The sequence below is a fragment of the Grampus griseus genome, assembly GCF_964374135.1.
Source record: "Grampus griseus genome assembly, chromosome: 4".
In the NCBI taxonomy this organism is placed as follows: domain Eukaryota; kingdom Metazoa; phylum Chordata; class Mammalia; order Artiodactyla; family Delphinidae; genus Grampus; species Grampus griseus.
In genome coordinates, this window is record NC_138997.1 from 108,117,439 (window position 1) to 108,132,134 (window position 14,696).

At 50.2% G+C, this 14,696-nt stretch overlaps 1 protein-coding gene across 2 annotated transcripts in view; it reads right to left on the reverse strand.

The window, feature by feature from the left end:
* Positions 1–14,696, reverse strand: part of CRMP1 (collapsin response mediator protein 1) — a gene marked incomplete at both ends in the record, with an annotated part of 67,521 nt that overhangs the window by 32,397 nt on the left and 20,428 nt on the right. For both annotated transcript variants that reach the window (XM_082653539.1, XM_082653540.1), the window contains 3 exons: positions 2,585–2,749; positions 6,350–6,534; positions 11,498–11,586. In XM_082653539.1, the coding sequence (XP_082509665.1) occupies positions 2,585–2,749; positions 6,350–6,534; positions 11,498–11,586 (439 nt within the window). The remainder of the gene's footprint in view (positions 1–2,584; positions 2,750–6,349; positions 6,535–11,497; positions 11,587–14,696) is intronic.

A 14,696-nucleotide genomic window follows, 5' to 3' on the forward strand; every position in this document is an offset into this window, starting at 1 on the left:
GTGACCCTTCTCAAGAGGTAGAACCTATTTCCTCACTCCTTGAGCGTGGGCTGCTCTCGAGACTGGCTCCGCCCAGCAGAACGAAGCGGAAGTATCAGTGGACACATTCCAAGCCTGGGCCTCAGAGGGCCTGCAGCTCCACTCACCCTTGCGGAGCCACCAAGGGAAGAAGCCCACGAGAGCCTGCTGGGGAAGGGAGGGTGTAGAGAGCGGTTGCACCTGCCCCATCCTCCCAGCTGGGGCGCAAGGCATGAGTGAGCCACGGTGAGCAGAACCGCCCAGCTGAGCCCAAACCAAAGTGCCTTTCCACAGAGCTGTGAGCAAAGAAATAACTGCTGCTTTTCATTAGTTGTGGTAAAATATACCTCACATGAAATTTACCATCGGAGCCATTTGCAAGTGCAGTGGCATTAAGTACGTTCACATTGTTGTGCTTCCATCTCCAGAACGCTTCACCTTGGCAAAACTGAAACTCTGTCCCCATTAAACACTAATTCCACGTTGCCCCTCCCCCAGTCCCTGGCAACCACCATTCTACTCTGTCTCGCTCTATGAACTGGACGATTCTACGCATCTCACATGAGCACAGTCGTACAGCATTTGTCTTTTCTGTGACTGGCTTATTTCACTTGACATAATGTTCTCAAGGTTCATCCGTGTCATAGCAGGTGTCAGGATTTCCTTCCTTTTCAAAGCTGAATGACATTCCACTGTAAGGATGGACCGCATTTTGTTTATCCAATCATCCTTTAATGGACATATGGGTTGTTTCCTTCTTGCGACTGAAGAATTAACACCGAGTTCAGACCAGGAGTCTCACGCCTGGTACCAGAGCTCTGACACTATGTATGGGGAGTCAGTGGGCAAGCCTCAGAGAGGTCAGCTTGGTGACTTGCCCAGTGTCACAAGGCCAAGAAGTGTGAGGGCAGGATTCAGATTCAGGCAGCACAACTGCTGGGATCTTTCTACAACCTGGACTATGATTCTGTACAAAACAAGAGTGTGATTCACAGCAACTTCAATGAAGGGATAAAACCATCTGGATATAGAAGCTCAGACTTACGAGACCCAAACTGGTAAATGGGCAAGGAACACAATCGGACATTCACACAAAGGAAAAATGTAAGCAAAATGTTTAAGGTAATTAGCAGTTAAAGAACTGCAATGTTCAATGGTAGACTGACTTTTATTCATCAAATTAGCAAGGATTTCATACAAATAATAACACCCAATGGTGCAAACATGCACGGAGTGAGAGACATGGGCTGTGGGCATGCAAGTGGGTGCATTTCTGGGGAAAGCAATTTGGCGGTAAGTGTCATGATTTTGAAAAATGTTAAAACCTTGACCCCATAATGCCATCTCTGGATGGCATTACAAAGATGTTCACCAAACACGATTTACAGTAAAGCAAACAGAAAACCTAAATGCCCAATAAAAGGGAAATAGCTACACAAATTAACCATTACATTGTGTATTACGAGCCATTAAAAAGTAATTAATGAAGAGTAATGATTACTCATAAAACGTTAAGTGAAAAACGCATTCCAAATAACTGCTATCGTATAACTATATATGGAGAAAACTGTCTAAATAGATGGGGAACAGAAAGCAATAATCCTTAATATTAATGATAAGTGGCAACTGGGGGGTAAGACCAGAGGGAAAAACTTTTTCCTTCTCTTGATTTTCTGACTTTTTTTTGTATTTGGGCGATGATACTTTTACGAGAAAACACAGTATATATATTTAAAAACTTGAAAACACCCCCCATCTCTCCTTGAAGCATCTCATTCATTCGATGGTGCTTCCTCAGAGAGCCTCAGAACGGCCTCTTTCCGAGGGACCCCTCACGCCTGGTTTATTCTGTTCTCTTGCTCTGTGTTTCTGTGGGTGTTCAGTTCAATTCACCTCCATTTAGCGTAAGGCACACAGTAAAGTACCCACACTGTGCAGAGATGTCTGGTTTGAGCTCACACAGAGGGGAGAGAGGGTGGGATACAGAGATGCACAGACATAATCCCCTCCCTCGTAAGCTCAGGGTTTAACAGAAGAGCCAGACAGACCACCAGTGTCCCGTAATCCAAAAATAATGGAAAAGGGGACCCCAAAGAGGCCCAAGTAACCTATGGATATTCAAGGGATGAAGCAGTTCTGAAGTTCTGATTGGGGAAACTGGGAAGCAGAGTAGAAGAAAGGGCATCCCTGGTAGCGGGTGTGGGGACTGCAACAGCAAAGGCCCAGTGGAGCAGCAGGTTTCCGGGGATGGCGTCCAGGATAATAAGCGCCCAGATGAGTTCATGGCAGAGAAAGAAAAGTGAGGCTAGATCAGTGGGGGCCTTGTGTGCCAGGCTAAGGAAATCGGGCTCTCTTCTATAAACAGGGGGAACCTCCAAAGGGCCTGAAGGAGAGGAAGACAGACTCCTTAAGGAGGGTCCAATTTTTCCACTGTTTATGGGGCAGGGCACAGCTCACAGTTGGGCTCGTAGCAGATGCAGATAAAGGGATTCTAACTCTACAAATCAGACCCACAAACAAAACGGGGATTCCGGAACTGTGACCCCATTCTGGGGCTTTAACTGACCTTTGTCCTGCACCAGCACCTCGAGCTCTTCCCTAACACCGTTGTGCCAGCTGGTGATGTCCACGTGCAGGGAGTAGTCGCAGCAGGATTTAGTGTCCGCCGCTTCATGCCATTTCTCGAAGGAGGTCAGCAGGCTGGACCCAGGTTCAGGGACAACATGGTCAACTGGGACAGAAACATATGTGTCACACTCCAAGATGCTGAGGACACAAGTCAACCCAGTGGTAGCCTCTTCACTGCCGTCATCACCATCATTATCTCCAATGTTAGCGTAATCGTCGTGACCTTCCCTATCCCCCCCATCACCACCATCACAGTGACCATTATCATCATCACCACCACTTACATCATCAAGATGAGCATCCTCGTCATCACCATCCTTTTCATCATCATTCCCACCATCATCAACATCAATACTGCCATCGCTGTCACCATCATCATAGCCATCAGCAGTGACGTGGTCACCACCATCTTTAGTCTTCATTACCACCACTGTCCCCACCACTGTTACCGTCGTTTCATCCTCCTCCTCGTCGTCACCATCGCCATCATCATCATGACTGTTTATTGAATGTTTCTGATGTGTCAGATACCGCCACATGGGCTTTATATAAATTATCTCATTAAATCCTCGCAACTACCCTGTGAGGAGAATAAAAATATCCCCTTCTGACAGATGAGGAAACTTAGGCTCAAAGAGGGTGAAAAACTTGTCCAGGGTCACACAACTAGTAAGCAGTACGGAGAAGATTCCCAGGGTCCTGTCAGCTGCAGAGTCTGGACCCTTTCCCGCTACTCCATGCTGCCTTCGTGGGCACAGAACGCCAAGGCGAAAAGGACCTAAAAGAATATGAACTTCATCATCCCCTTTTCCAATAAAGTCTTAAATGTAAAGCAGATCAAAGGGGAGACAACTGTCTTTTAAACCTCACTGGGCTTCGCACATCCCTCTAGCTCCCACACTTTTTCTAACATCCACCCTTCACGGCCAGATGTCTGTAAAGAGCAGTCTCTGCCCCCCACTCCCGCTCACTCCTCCACCCACCGAGAGCATCAGCCTTTGCTAATTCGACCTTCCAGTCCTCACTCTACTTGACTTCTCAGAAACCAGTGAATCACTCCCTCCTTCTTTAAACTCGCTCCTCCCTGGCTTCCATGGCAACGGCTTTCTGGCTTTTTGTCCCACTTCTGTGGCCATTTTTTCCTTGAAGACTCTTCCTCCTCTGCTTGACCATTAAGTGATCAAACTCCTTACGACTTGGCCCTAGAACTTTCTATGTGGCTGCTCATTCAAATGTATCCCCCCCTCTCAGCCACAGCATTCTGAACTCTCCACTAGGATGACTCAAGAGCTCCTCAAGATGAGAACGTCCAGAACCTCATGCCACATCGTCCCCTCCCCGACCCCACTGGCAAAGCTGGTCCCCCACCCCCGCCCCATTCTAAAAGCTAGAAGCTGAGGGGTTACTCTTGACCCTTCGCTTCCCTCATGCACCTCCATTGCTGATCCATCCCCACTGCTGATTTCCCTCTGATATGTCACCGGAGCTGTCCACATCTGGCCACCTCCCGGTCACACTCCTAGTCCAAGCCACCCTCAACTCTCAGCTGAACGACTGCAACCACCTCCCACTGGTCTAGTCACATTCAACCTAGGCCACTCTATTCAGGTCTCTTTAAAACAGATCACATCACTCCCTTCCTTAACATCCCTCAATGGCCGCTCATCACCCATATGAAAAAGACCAAAATCCTGACCTTGGCCATCAAGGCCCAGTACCATCCTCTCCTCCCAGCCGTATCTCACAGGATTCCAGCCCTCAATCTCTGCACCTTTGCCTCCTAGGCCTTCTTTCAATTTCTTAAACACAAGATGTGTTCCCCCACCACAGGGCCTTTGCATGTGCTATTCCCTCTTCCTGGAGCTCTGCTCCCCTACACCCTCTTCACCCAGTTAACTCCCACTCATCCTTCAGATCGATGCACAAATGCCACTTCTTCAGGGAAGCCTCCCCGAGCACAGCTCAAAGCACTGTGCCCCTTTCTTCTGTAGAACTAATCCGTGTATAGTCATTTGTGTGGGTGGTTAGTGACTCCCCATGAACTGCGAGGCCCTGGAGAATAAGCATCATGGCTGCTTTGTTCCTTCTCTTCCCCACCACCTAGCACAGTGCCTGGTGCAGAGCAACCCTCAATAAATATCTGTTAAATGAAGAAATGGGGTGGGGACTCAGAACCTCCCTGCCACCCCCCACACCTCCTAACTGTGGTTCTCACGGTGACTTCATAGGCTCTTGGTGCTCCATGAAACATACTTTGAAAACCACTCTTGTGTAGATGGGGAAGATGAGGCCCATGGGGTTGGTGGAGGGGTCCCCCAGGGGTTTCACAGCTGGTGATGGGAAAAGAGCCAAGGGGAACTCCAGGGATCCCGATTCTTCATCCAGGGCTCTGTCCTCTACCTCACACAGGTCCCCTGAGCCTGGAGCTTCCATCTCCAGCTCTCAGAATATCCCAGCTCCTGTTCCCAAAGCACTTACCACCACATGCCATGCACCATGTTAAGGAGCCACATGTATGGGCTGGGGGCACATTACAAAGTCCATGTTACTGACGAGGAAGCTGAGGCTCACAGAGGCTTAATACTGCCAAGTGGTGCAGCTGCTGAGTGGCCGTGACCAGTGCAAACGCTGGCAGCTAGGATCCAAGTCCCAAATCTGGGCTCCTCCCACGTTCCTAACTAGCAGACACAGGGCTGCTTTTTGGAAAAGGGATCAGAACGGTGCTTGAGTTGGGCCATACCCTCCTGGCTCAGGGGGACGGGAACTCTGATACATGAGCTCTGCTCACAGTGGCCAACTCCAGTCAGCGTGCACCTCCAGAGGAACTCTTTGATGGGGAGAGATGGGCAGGGCTGGGACCAGCTCAGGGACAAGCCACCTAGATGTGGAGTCTAACTATTGAAAGAATATTTCAAATACACTGCTGCCTATTTAATCAAAATTGCTCATTAAAATGGAATCCAAACAAAAGCTCTGTTGGATTAAAAAAAAAAATACAACAATCTGGCTGCAAGGGGCAGTAGAGGAAGAGTCCAGCAACCCAGACAGACCACTGTGGTAGATGGCGTTATTTGTCCACAATTCTTTCCCTTCCCACCCTCACCATGGTTCACTGTGGACAGAATGCAATTTCAGGGACTTTGCGCTTGGCCGTGTGATTTGCTTTGGCCAACAGAACAGAGGGCTGAAGTCACAGTGTGTAGGTGAAGAAATGAGGTGGTAAGAGGAGGAGCAAGTTTCTGCCAGACACTGCCTGCACTTCTGCCTTCCACTTGGAGAAGAGCACGGTTGAGTTGATCATTGGTTCCAGAATGGGAGAGCCATGGTACCCCCACCCCAAAGCCAACACACAGCCTAAAGCAGACCCACACCAGTCCTGCTCCTATTCCTGTGGACCCTTGAATATGAAAAACAAGTGTTTGCTTGAAGTTTGGGGACTGTTTGTTATGCAGCATTATCATAGCATTACGGCAGCAACACTGTCTAACACAACCACTTCCCAGCTGCGTAACCTTCAGCAACTTATCTCACTTCTCTGAGCCCTTACAGCCCCATCTGTCATAACAACATCTACATCACTGGTTCCAAAACTTTAGCCACCTGCACACCAGGTACCCTGAGCAAAGTGCCTGGTGTTACTCAAGATGCTGAGGATGCATTAGAGCTGTCACAGCCTATGCCCTAAGGCAGGGGTACGACTCACTGATCATCGTGGTCCCTCCTGCCAGTGCTGCCTTGGTCCCTTGGAAGAAGTCATCAGCGGCCGTCATCCCCTGGGAGGGCTTCTGCAGGTACGTGTTGACATCGATACCTCCGGGAATAACCATCCGCCCATTGGCCTCAATGGTCTTCACTCCACCGGGAACAATTAAGTTCTCTCCTATTTGCCTGGGCACAAACAACAGAGACGGACTTTGGTTCTTAAAAGAAAAACAAAATGGCTGTCAACCGTGCAGCTTCAGTTCCATTAGATAAACATTTCTGAGGCAGGTCCTACGCAGGCCACTGGGTGAACAGAGATAACTGAGGCAGGGTCCCTGCCCTCCAGGGGCTCACAGCCTAACGAGGAGGAAAGGCATGTAAAGCAGATGGTTACAATCCAGTTCATACAGGGTGTGGGGAGCACAAGGTGGGCCATTTCACCAGCCTGGTTATCTGGGAGGGCTTCCAGGGGGAGGCAGTGGCAGAGCTGAATCCAACAGCAGTGAGACCAGCATCGGGTTCTCTGAACAGCCCGACACTCCAGAGCACTTCACACACTTTTGGCAACTGCTTTGGGGACACAGAGGTGAGCGATGGGGGGAAAGCAGTGAAAAGTCCCCTTAGCTCTGCAAGTCTTCAGAGACAGGGCCGTGAAGTGAACTGTGACGCCCCAAAGTCTATATTTTGAAGTCCTAACCCCCTAGCCCTTCACAATGTGACTGAATTTGGAGAGAAGGCCTTTAAAGGGGTCATTACCTTAAAACGAGGCTGCCAGGGTGGACCCTGACCCAATCTGACTGGTGTCTTTATGAGGAGAGGAGATTAGGACACAGACATGCAGAGAGAGGACCATGTGAGGACACAGGGAGAAGACGGCCGTCTATAAGCCAAGGAGAGAGGCCTCAGAAGAAACCAACCTGCCCACACCCTGACCTCAGACATCCAGCCTTCAGAACTGTGAGAAACAAGTATCTGTTGTTTAAACCTCCGAGTCTGTGGACTTTGTTATGTCAGCCCCCGCAAACTGATACTGACAGGCAACCTGGGTTCTCATTTGCAACAGTCACGAGCACCAGCCTCGGGAAAGCTTCTTAAGCCCCCGTAAAACCTGCCACGAGGGAATCACACGGCGGGTGGCAGAGCTCTCCTAGGCAGGCTGACCAACACTTTTGTTTCCCCACGTGCTTGGTGCCTGGAAACTTCCTCTAGAAGGAGGGCAAATTCCAAAAGCTGGGAAACGAGGAAGAAGAGCCTGGGAATTTCAAAGCCTTGCCCCTGCGGTGTCCACTGTGTCTTATGTGTTGGAACCAGAGTCAGGTGACGTATCCCTCACCAGGGTGGGGTGAGGGAGGCTGAGCCAGACCAGGACAGATTCAACAGCTCCACGGTCAGTGCCCGGCTGACAGCACTACATCTGACCACGAGCAATTTTTATTTAAAAAAGAAATCCAGTTGTTCTAAACTCTTGGGATGTGGCCCCAATATTGGTTTTTCTAAGTTACCTAAAAACACCAGTAATGAAGACATAGGAAAATATTCCTTCAGTGACCGCAATGTCAGGCCCCAAACAGAATCCACTTGCAGGTGCGAAAGCTCCTTGCTTTTCTGGACTCCTGGGCCGGCTGGTCCAGGCACGTCGGGGCACAGAAGTGACGGGGCTCTACCTGGGGCTCTTCCACAGAACTGGAGCATCGCACACTGTCTACCCTGAAACCAGAAACTGGTCTAGTCCAAGCGCAGTGCCAGGGCCATGGCGAGCCCCAGGAAATGTCAGCATTTCTGCCAATTCCACCAGCACTACAACTGCAGCTGCTGCTGCTTCTAATCGCCACCCCACTCCCTCCGTAATTCCCATCGTCATGTACAGAATCCTGCCTGGTCCAATCTTCTCACCGTCCATCTCCAAGCTCATGGCCATGTGCCAGGAGCTGAAGGAAATGGGGTTCAGAGAAGTCACCCCCAAGCTTTACACCAAGAGCAGTGAACCGCTATTGAGCACCAACTATAGGATTCTCTTCTAATAAGCCCTTCACCGACGGTCTCACTTGCGCTCACACTAGCTTCTAAAGAAGACGGGGTGATGTTCAGAATGCGTAGCACTGGCAAAGGAACGGGCTCAGCCCCATGAGAATGCGCATGCGCACACACTCGGCACAGCCCAATCCGATCCCGGTCTGTGACTCAGCCGCCACACCGCGGTGCCAAAAGCTCTACGGCTCAGGGCCGTTCTTAGCAGGCAGATCATCGCCTGTTAACAAACCCTCTCTAATCCCCTGCCAACAACCTGTGGGGGAGCAAGTATTCACATTCTGCAAAAGAGGAAAACGGAAGCCGGGGCGGGGCGGTGACTTACCGAAGGCCACGCAGCAAGTCAGCGCTGGATCTGGATTCAAGCCCATTGTCCCCAAGCCTAGTATCAGGCTCTGCCCAAGCTCGGCTGTCTCCTTGCTTCCCTTCTGCAGAAGCAGCAGATTCTCCCCGAACTGGGAGTAAACCAAATGGAACCCCGCCCCCCATGAATTAGGAGGAAGACTCCCTGAATGGTTCTCAGCGGCAGTGTGCATGGAAGGAAAGGGAAGAGAGGAAGGAAGCCGGAGAAGCAGACCCCTGCCCTTACCCCAGCGTCACCCTCACCATCACTCAGAAAAAAGTCCTGCGCCATCAGCATCTGATTCTCCAATGCTTAGCCAATTGGATGGAGCCCTCGATGAATCATAACGGATTCTGCACAAACCCGGCTGAACAGCTTTTAGTAAAACTTGGCAAATGGCCGCAAAATGAAAGGATTCTTGGGGTTTAATCAAAGTGAAGGGAAATAACCGAGCCTCCTCATGCCAAGCGGTTCCTCAGGCTCTCCCGCCTTCCACACCTCCTTCTCAGTCAGCGGGGACCCGTGCCCCACGTGACCATCTGAAGACCCTGCAAGACATTCAGGCACAGACACTCGCTCTGCTTAATAAGGCAGGAAAAGCAGCCCCAGTGCTTAGAAAGCTTTTCAGCAACACGGTTAAAAGTAAAAGGCGTCTCCCACTAAGAGGAGCGGACAAATATTGAATTTACGGAAACTGCCTATTTCCTGAATACCCTGGGTGGCCTAAGTCCTAAGTCTCCAGGTGTTCACACAGCCTTCCAACCTCCAACTCTGTGTCGCTGCAGGGAATGGTGGTCCCATGCCAGGGTTCTCCGCGTCTCTTTGTCCCCAGGACTCCAGAGGCCCCGCATAAGTGGGGAACTCGGTGCCGATTGGTTGTGCCTTATCTAAGCAGTGGTGACTTAGAAACCTCACTTTATCATGCATCTCACCACACCCCACCCCACCCCCTGCCTTTATCTCCTTTCTGGTTCCAGGCTGTACCCTGGCTGAGGTCGAGGTCCCCACCATCTGATGTGTCAGTGTTTGTATGTTACACTCACTTCAACACTCCAGGGTCCCATCCATCCTTGGCATCGTGCCAGGTCCCTGGCTGGGAGGCAATAAGGCAAGACCCCTCGTCAGGGGCAAATGCACAACCAGGGGGGAGAGGCGGCCAGCACAGGGGGAGCGGTAGCCAGTACAGAGGAAGAGCCTGGGCTCCGGAAGGCTTCCTGGAGGAGGAGCCACACAAGCTGGGCCCATAGGACAAACAGGAGTTGGGGGGCAGGGGCATGAAACGAGAATGGGGGGAGGAGCAAGGCATTTCAGGCAGAGAATTTATGGGTGCAAGGTTGTTCCCAGGCAAGAGTGCTTGGCAAGTTCTGCAAACATCAAGTTTTCAGTGGGGCTGGAAAGAGTGAGCTGGGCAGCGGGGGGAATGAACTGGAGGAGGTGAGGCCTGAGCTGGCCCAGAAATGGTCAGATCCATCCAGGACTAGGGGTGGGGGCAGGCAGAGGGAGGCAGGGGAGGGCTCAATGCTGCCCTGAGCACCTACTCTTCACAGGGTCTTTGCACAGATTGTCTCTTAATGATCATGACAGTCCACAGCCTCCTTCTCTCCCCTCCTCACCATCATCATCGTCATCATCAGCGCATACATGGCCCCAGGATGGGCCCACCAATAGACCCCACTCCTGTTTGAGCGTGGCCGTCCTCACACCCCCTCTGCCTTTCCTTCCAGTGCCAGCTGCCCAAACTGGATCCTGAGATGGTCTCGGACTCTACTCTCCCAGACTCCAGAAGAAGAGGCCGAGCAGCAGATGGTAAAATGTGGAAACCACGTAAAAACCACTGTCTGGTGTTATGGACTGAATTGTGTCCCCCAAATCCACATACTGAAGCCCCAATACCTCCGAATGTGACTGTGCTTGGAAATAAGGTGTTTAAACAGGTAATTAAGTTAAAATGAGGCTGCTAGGTCGGGGGTCCTAATGCAATAGGGCTGACGTCCTTATAAGAGGAAGAGAAACCGGAAGCACACGCACAGAGCAAAGGCCACGTGAGCACACAGCAAGAAGACGGCTGTCTGCAAGCCAGGGAGAGAGGCCTCAGGAGGAACCATCCTGCTGGCACCTTGATCCTGGCCTTCAGCCTCCAGAACTGGGAGAAATAAATTTCTGTTGTGTAGGCCATGCCATCTGGGGTACTGTGTTATGGCAGCCCAGACAGACTAACACACTTGGGAGGTCCTAGCAGGGCTGAAGGGGCAGCCAATGGGGAGGAGGCAAAGGAGAGCTCCAGTCCCAAGGCATGTCTTCCCTTTAAATGCCAAGGCTCTGCCTGGGGGCTAAACATGACTCCTTCTCTCGCAGCCCCCTCCACCCAATTCCAGAAATTCTGGGCAGGGAGAAAAAAGAGCTGTGAATCAGTCAGATGAGCTAGGTTGGATTCGAGGCCTTGACCCTAACTCATTCTGCAACGTGGGACAGCCACTTAACCCTATGGCCCCCCCGTCCCAAGAACAGAAGAGGGGCCAGCGTGTGTACTTCACAGCCTCTGTGGGCATCGTGGCCTGCGTGAGTGCCGTGGCAGGGAGCCTGGTGCGGTCACGGGGCGCTCAACAAACACGAGCCCCTTCTACAGCCATGGTTTGCACCTCCCCACATCTCTCCAGCCCTGAGAGTCACAAGAGCTGGCACATTCATTCTGGGGCAGAACACCAGCCTTCCAGTCCCTCTAAGGGCCAGGCAGCCTAGGGAGACGGGCTTCTTAAAAGGTCTGTTTGGTCAACCCACTTTATGAGTCCATCTTCCAGGTAGACATCGGCATAGAAGGACTGGTCATCGTTGATGATTCGTCCACCCTTGATGAGGAGTCGGTCACTCTGAAAAGCCAAGCAAAGTAGTAAATGTCATTAGAGAAGAGCCAGGAAATGTTTTTTTTCTTTCTAACTTTTAACATAAAAATTTTCAACTCTTTTCTAAAGTAATGGTATTAAAAAGCCCCCTGTGAACCTTCACCCAGATTCTTTAAATACTTCACCCTTCTCATTTCACCTCTTTCCCCTCCAAGCACTTTGGCTTTGTTTTCGCTGAGGTATTATAAAGCAAATCCCAAATATCATATAATTTCACCTATAAATACTTTAGTCCATGATCTCTAACTGTTGAATATAATAAAACTCAATTTAGAGACATTTTAAGAGACAGTGAAATGATCAAAAAATAAATGCAACTCCCCCAGAAAAACTCCAATCAACGTTCTGATGTTTTTCTCCCATTTCCCTCTACTTTCCATACTTGTGATTCTAGCACACACAGCCATTCACTCAGCCATGCGCCCATTAGGTACCAGCCGATTGCCTCAGCTCCAAGCCCGGGGCCAGGCCCTGGGGGCAGAATGAGCTCTCGTGGAGCTGATGAGGGAGAGACAGAAGTTTAACAAATCCTGGGAGCAGGTGGGGTTCCAAAAGGGGAGAAGTATAGGGTGCCCACCGTGGCCACAAAGTAAAAGGGCTGCCAACCTTATTAAAGGTCAGGTAAGGCAAGCTCAGATCGAGAAAATAATTCTAGATAAGCTGAACCAAACAAAGGGTGGGGGAGAAGGCCAGTACGGTGAGTGCTGGGTGTCTGGGCAGAGAAATGGTGTGCCAGGTCCCAGAGGCAGCAAGGGATGTAGCAAATTCTAGGAGCTAAAAAGAAAACAGGATCGTGTCCTTTTTGCATTTTACCATAACCATAGTTTTTAAGTGGCTGCAAAAGATTCCATTTTGTGGATGCACAATAGATGGTTAATTTCCCCCATTGTTCTTTCTAATGTTTCACAATGATACATATTGCTATAATGAACATCTTTATGCACAAAGCTTTTCCCTGAATTTGTACTATTTGTTAGGCTAAATTCTCAGAAATGTAACAACTGAGTCAAACAGTATAAACCTTGCGCTCAGCCCTTGATAAATATGACCAGATTGCTTTCCAAAAGTACCTCCCCAATTTGCCATCCCAAGACCACCAAAACACCCTTGGTTATCATTAATATTTGTTAATCTGCATTTCTTGGAGGCTGAGAATTTTTTTTGCCACGTGCATATTTACTATTTGTATTATCTCCTAGCGGGAGATGGGGTGATGGATAAAACACAGCTTCTGCCCTTAAGCCCCACCCTTTGGTCAGGAAGACAGACAGGAAACAGACAGCAACGATTCAGGGTAGCCACCTCAGAAGGAGTGTCTTGCATGGGTTCCCCTGGAGGCAGAACCTGAGACAAGGATTGAGAGGCAAGCAGTGATTCTGGGAGGTTACTCCACGAAGCGGAGTGAGGGAGGCAGGCACTGATCTGGCTAACACTGTGAGCAACTGGGGCTCGATCCCGCCGGGACACTCTTAGGAACCCTCTATCACAGAATGTGCCTCAGATCCGTGCCGGTGGTCCCAAAGCACTGACCACGAGAGGAAGGCAGAGGATGCTGCGCAAGCCTGGAAAAGGAGGGCTTCACCCAAACTCAGGAGTCAGGCAAGGCTTGCTGAGCAGACACAGAGCACGCAGCCTGCTGCGCAGAGCCCTCCAGTGGGTTCTTGTCGCGGTATATTTTCCCCCAGAGTGAAAGCCAGGTCAGCCAGACCCTATTTAACCTGGAATCCTACTATGTAGGCAAAATTCACTCTCTCATTTGATTCAGGTCTGTGCTCAGTGTCACTTACCTGACAGCCCTCCCCTTGGCTGCCCTGTTTGGAACACCTTACACCGCTGCCCTGCCTGCAGACCCCTCACCTCTTACCCACTTTATGTTTACATGGTACTTAATATAGTATATCTGACATAGTCTCTATTTACATGTTTGTTTAAAAATGTGACTTGTCCCACTGACATCAGAGCTGTGGTGTGTTACCCCACTGGCTGTGTCAGGCACAACTCACAGGGGGCCAATCATAGACACGTTGCTGTGGATGGATGGTACCACCTAGAGTTGCCCCTGCAGTTTCTTAAGAGATTTAGCTCCATGGGAGCAGAGATTTCATCTATTTTCTTCATTGTTGCATCTCTGATACTTTGGACACAGCCTGGCAGGATGGATGGATGGATGGATGGATGGATGGATGGATGGATGGATGCCTGAACTGATTCTTGAAGGATGAATGGGTGAAGATGGAGAGAAAAGGCATCACAGCCGTAAGACAAAGAACTATGAGCCGCGAGCCAAGCAAGAGAAGTATGTCCTGTTCTCGAGGAGAGGGGTCTCTGGAGGAAGGGGCTTCAAGCTCAGTCACTCCCAGGGCCGACAACCTCCCTCTTAGCCGTAAGACTGAAGCCAGGACCTAGGGAAAGAGGCATGGGCCCTGCATATCCAGAAGCAGAGACACGCTGGTGTGCAGGTTTCCCCGGACACCAGAAAGCAGGAAACTGTGATTCATCAGCAGCTGGTGCTTGGCTTCTGGAACATGGCCTCCCACAGGCAGCCTTCTGCCTTGTCACATTTAATAGAGGGCTTTTCAGGCTAGTCCTGAAAGGTGGTATTTAATGCGCTGCACGCCAGAAGATCAGCCCCGCCCTGCTCTGCCCTTCCCAGAATCAGACGTTCAAATCCACGCCCCCTCCCTACCAACTACCAGCAGATACTGTGGGCAGCTACCACCGGGGTCCCGGCTCTTTCTGTTCTCAGGGGCCAGCATGTTTCTAAAAAATAAGCCCACCAGAAGGCAAGAGCTGATGTGACTTTTTTCTTTTCTTCCTTACAGTTAGTACTGTGTTTGCCTTTTAACTGGCACTTTCAAAACCGTGTTCTTTGGAACTCTAGCCCAGAGGGGTTTTGTTAGAGGCTGAGCCCAAAGGAGATTCCCAGGTGTAGTGAGTTTAGAAAATTCTGGGTTAAACAGAAGCAAAGATCGTTTTTATGTCAGGAATTCCCAGATCCTTTACTCTGCTGATGTGTAATGTGAATATTCAAGAGGGGAACTGAGTTTGATCTCTTCCAAATTTAGACCCTTCATTTT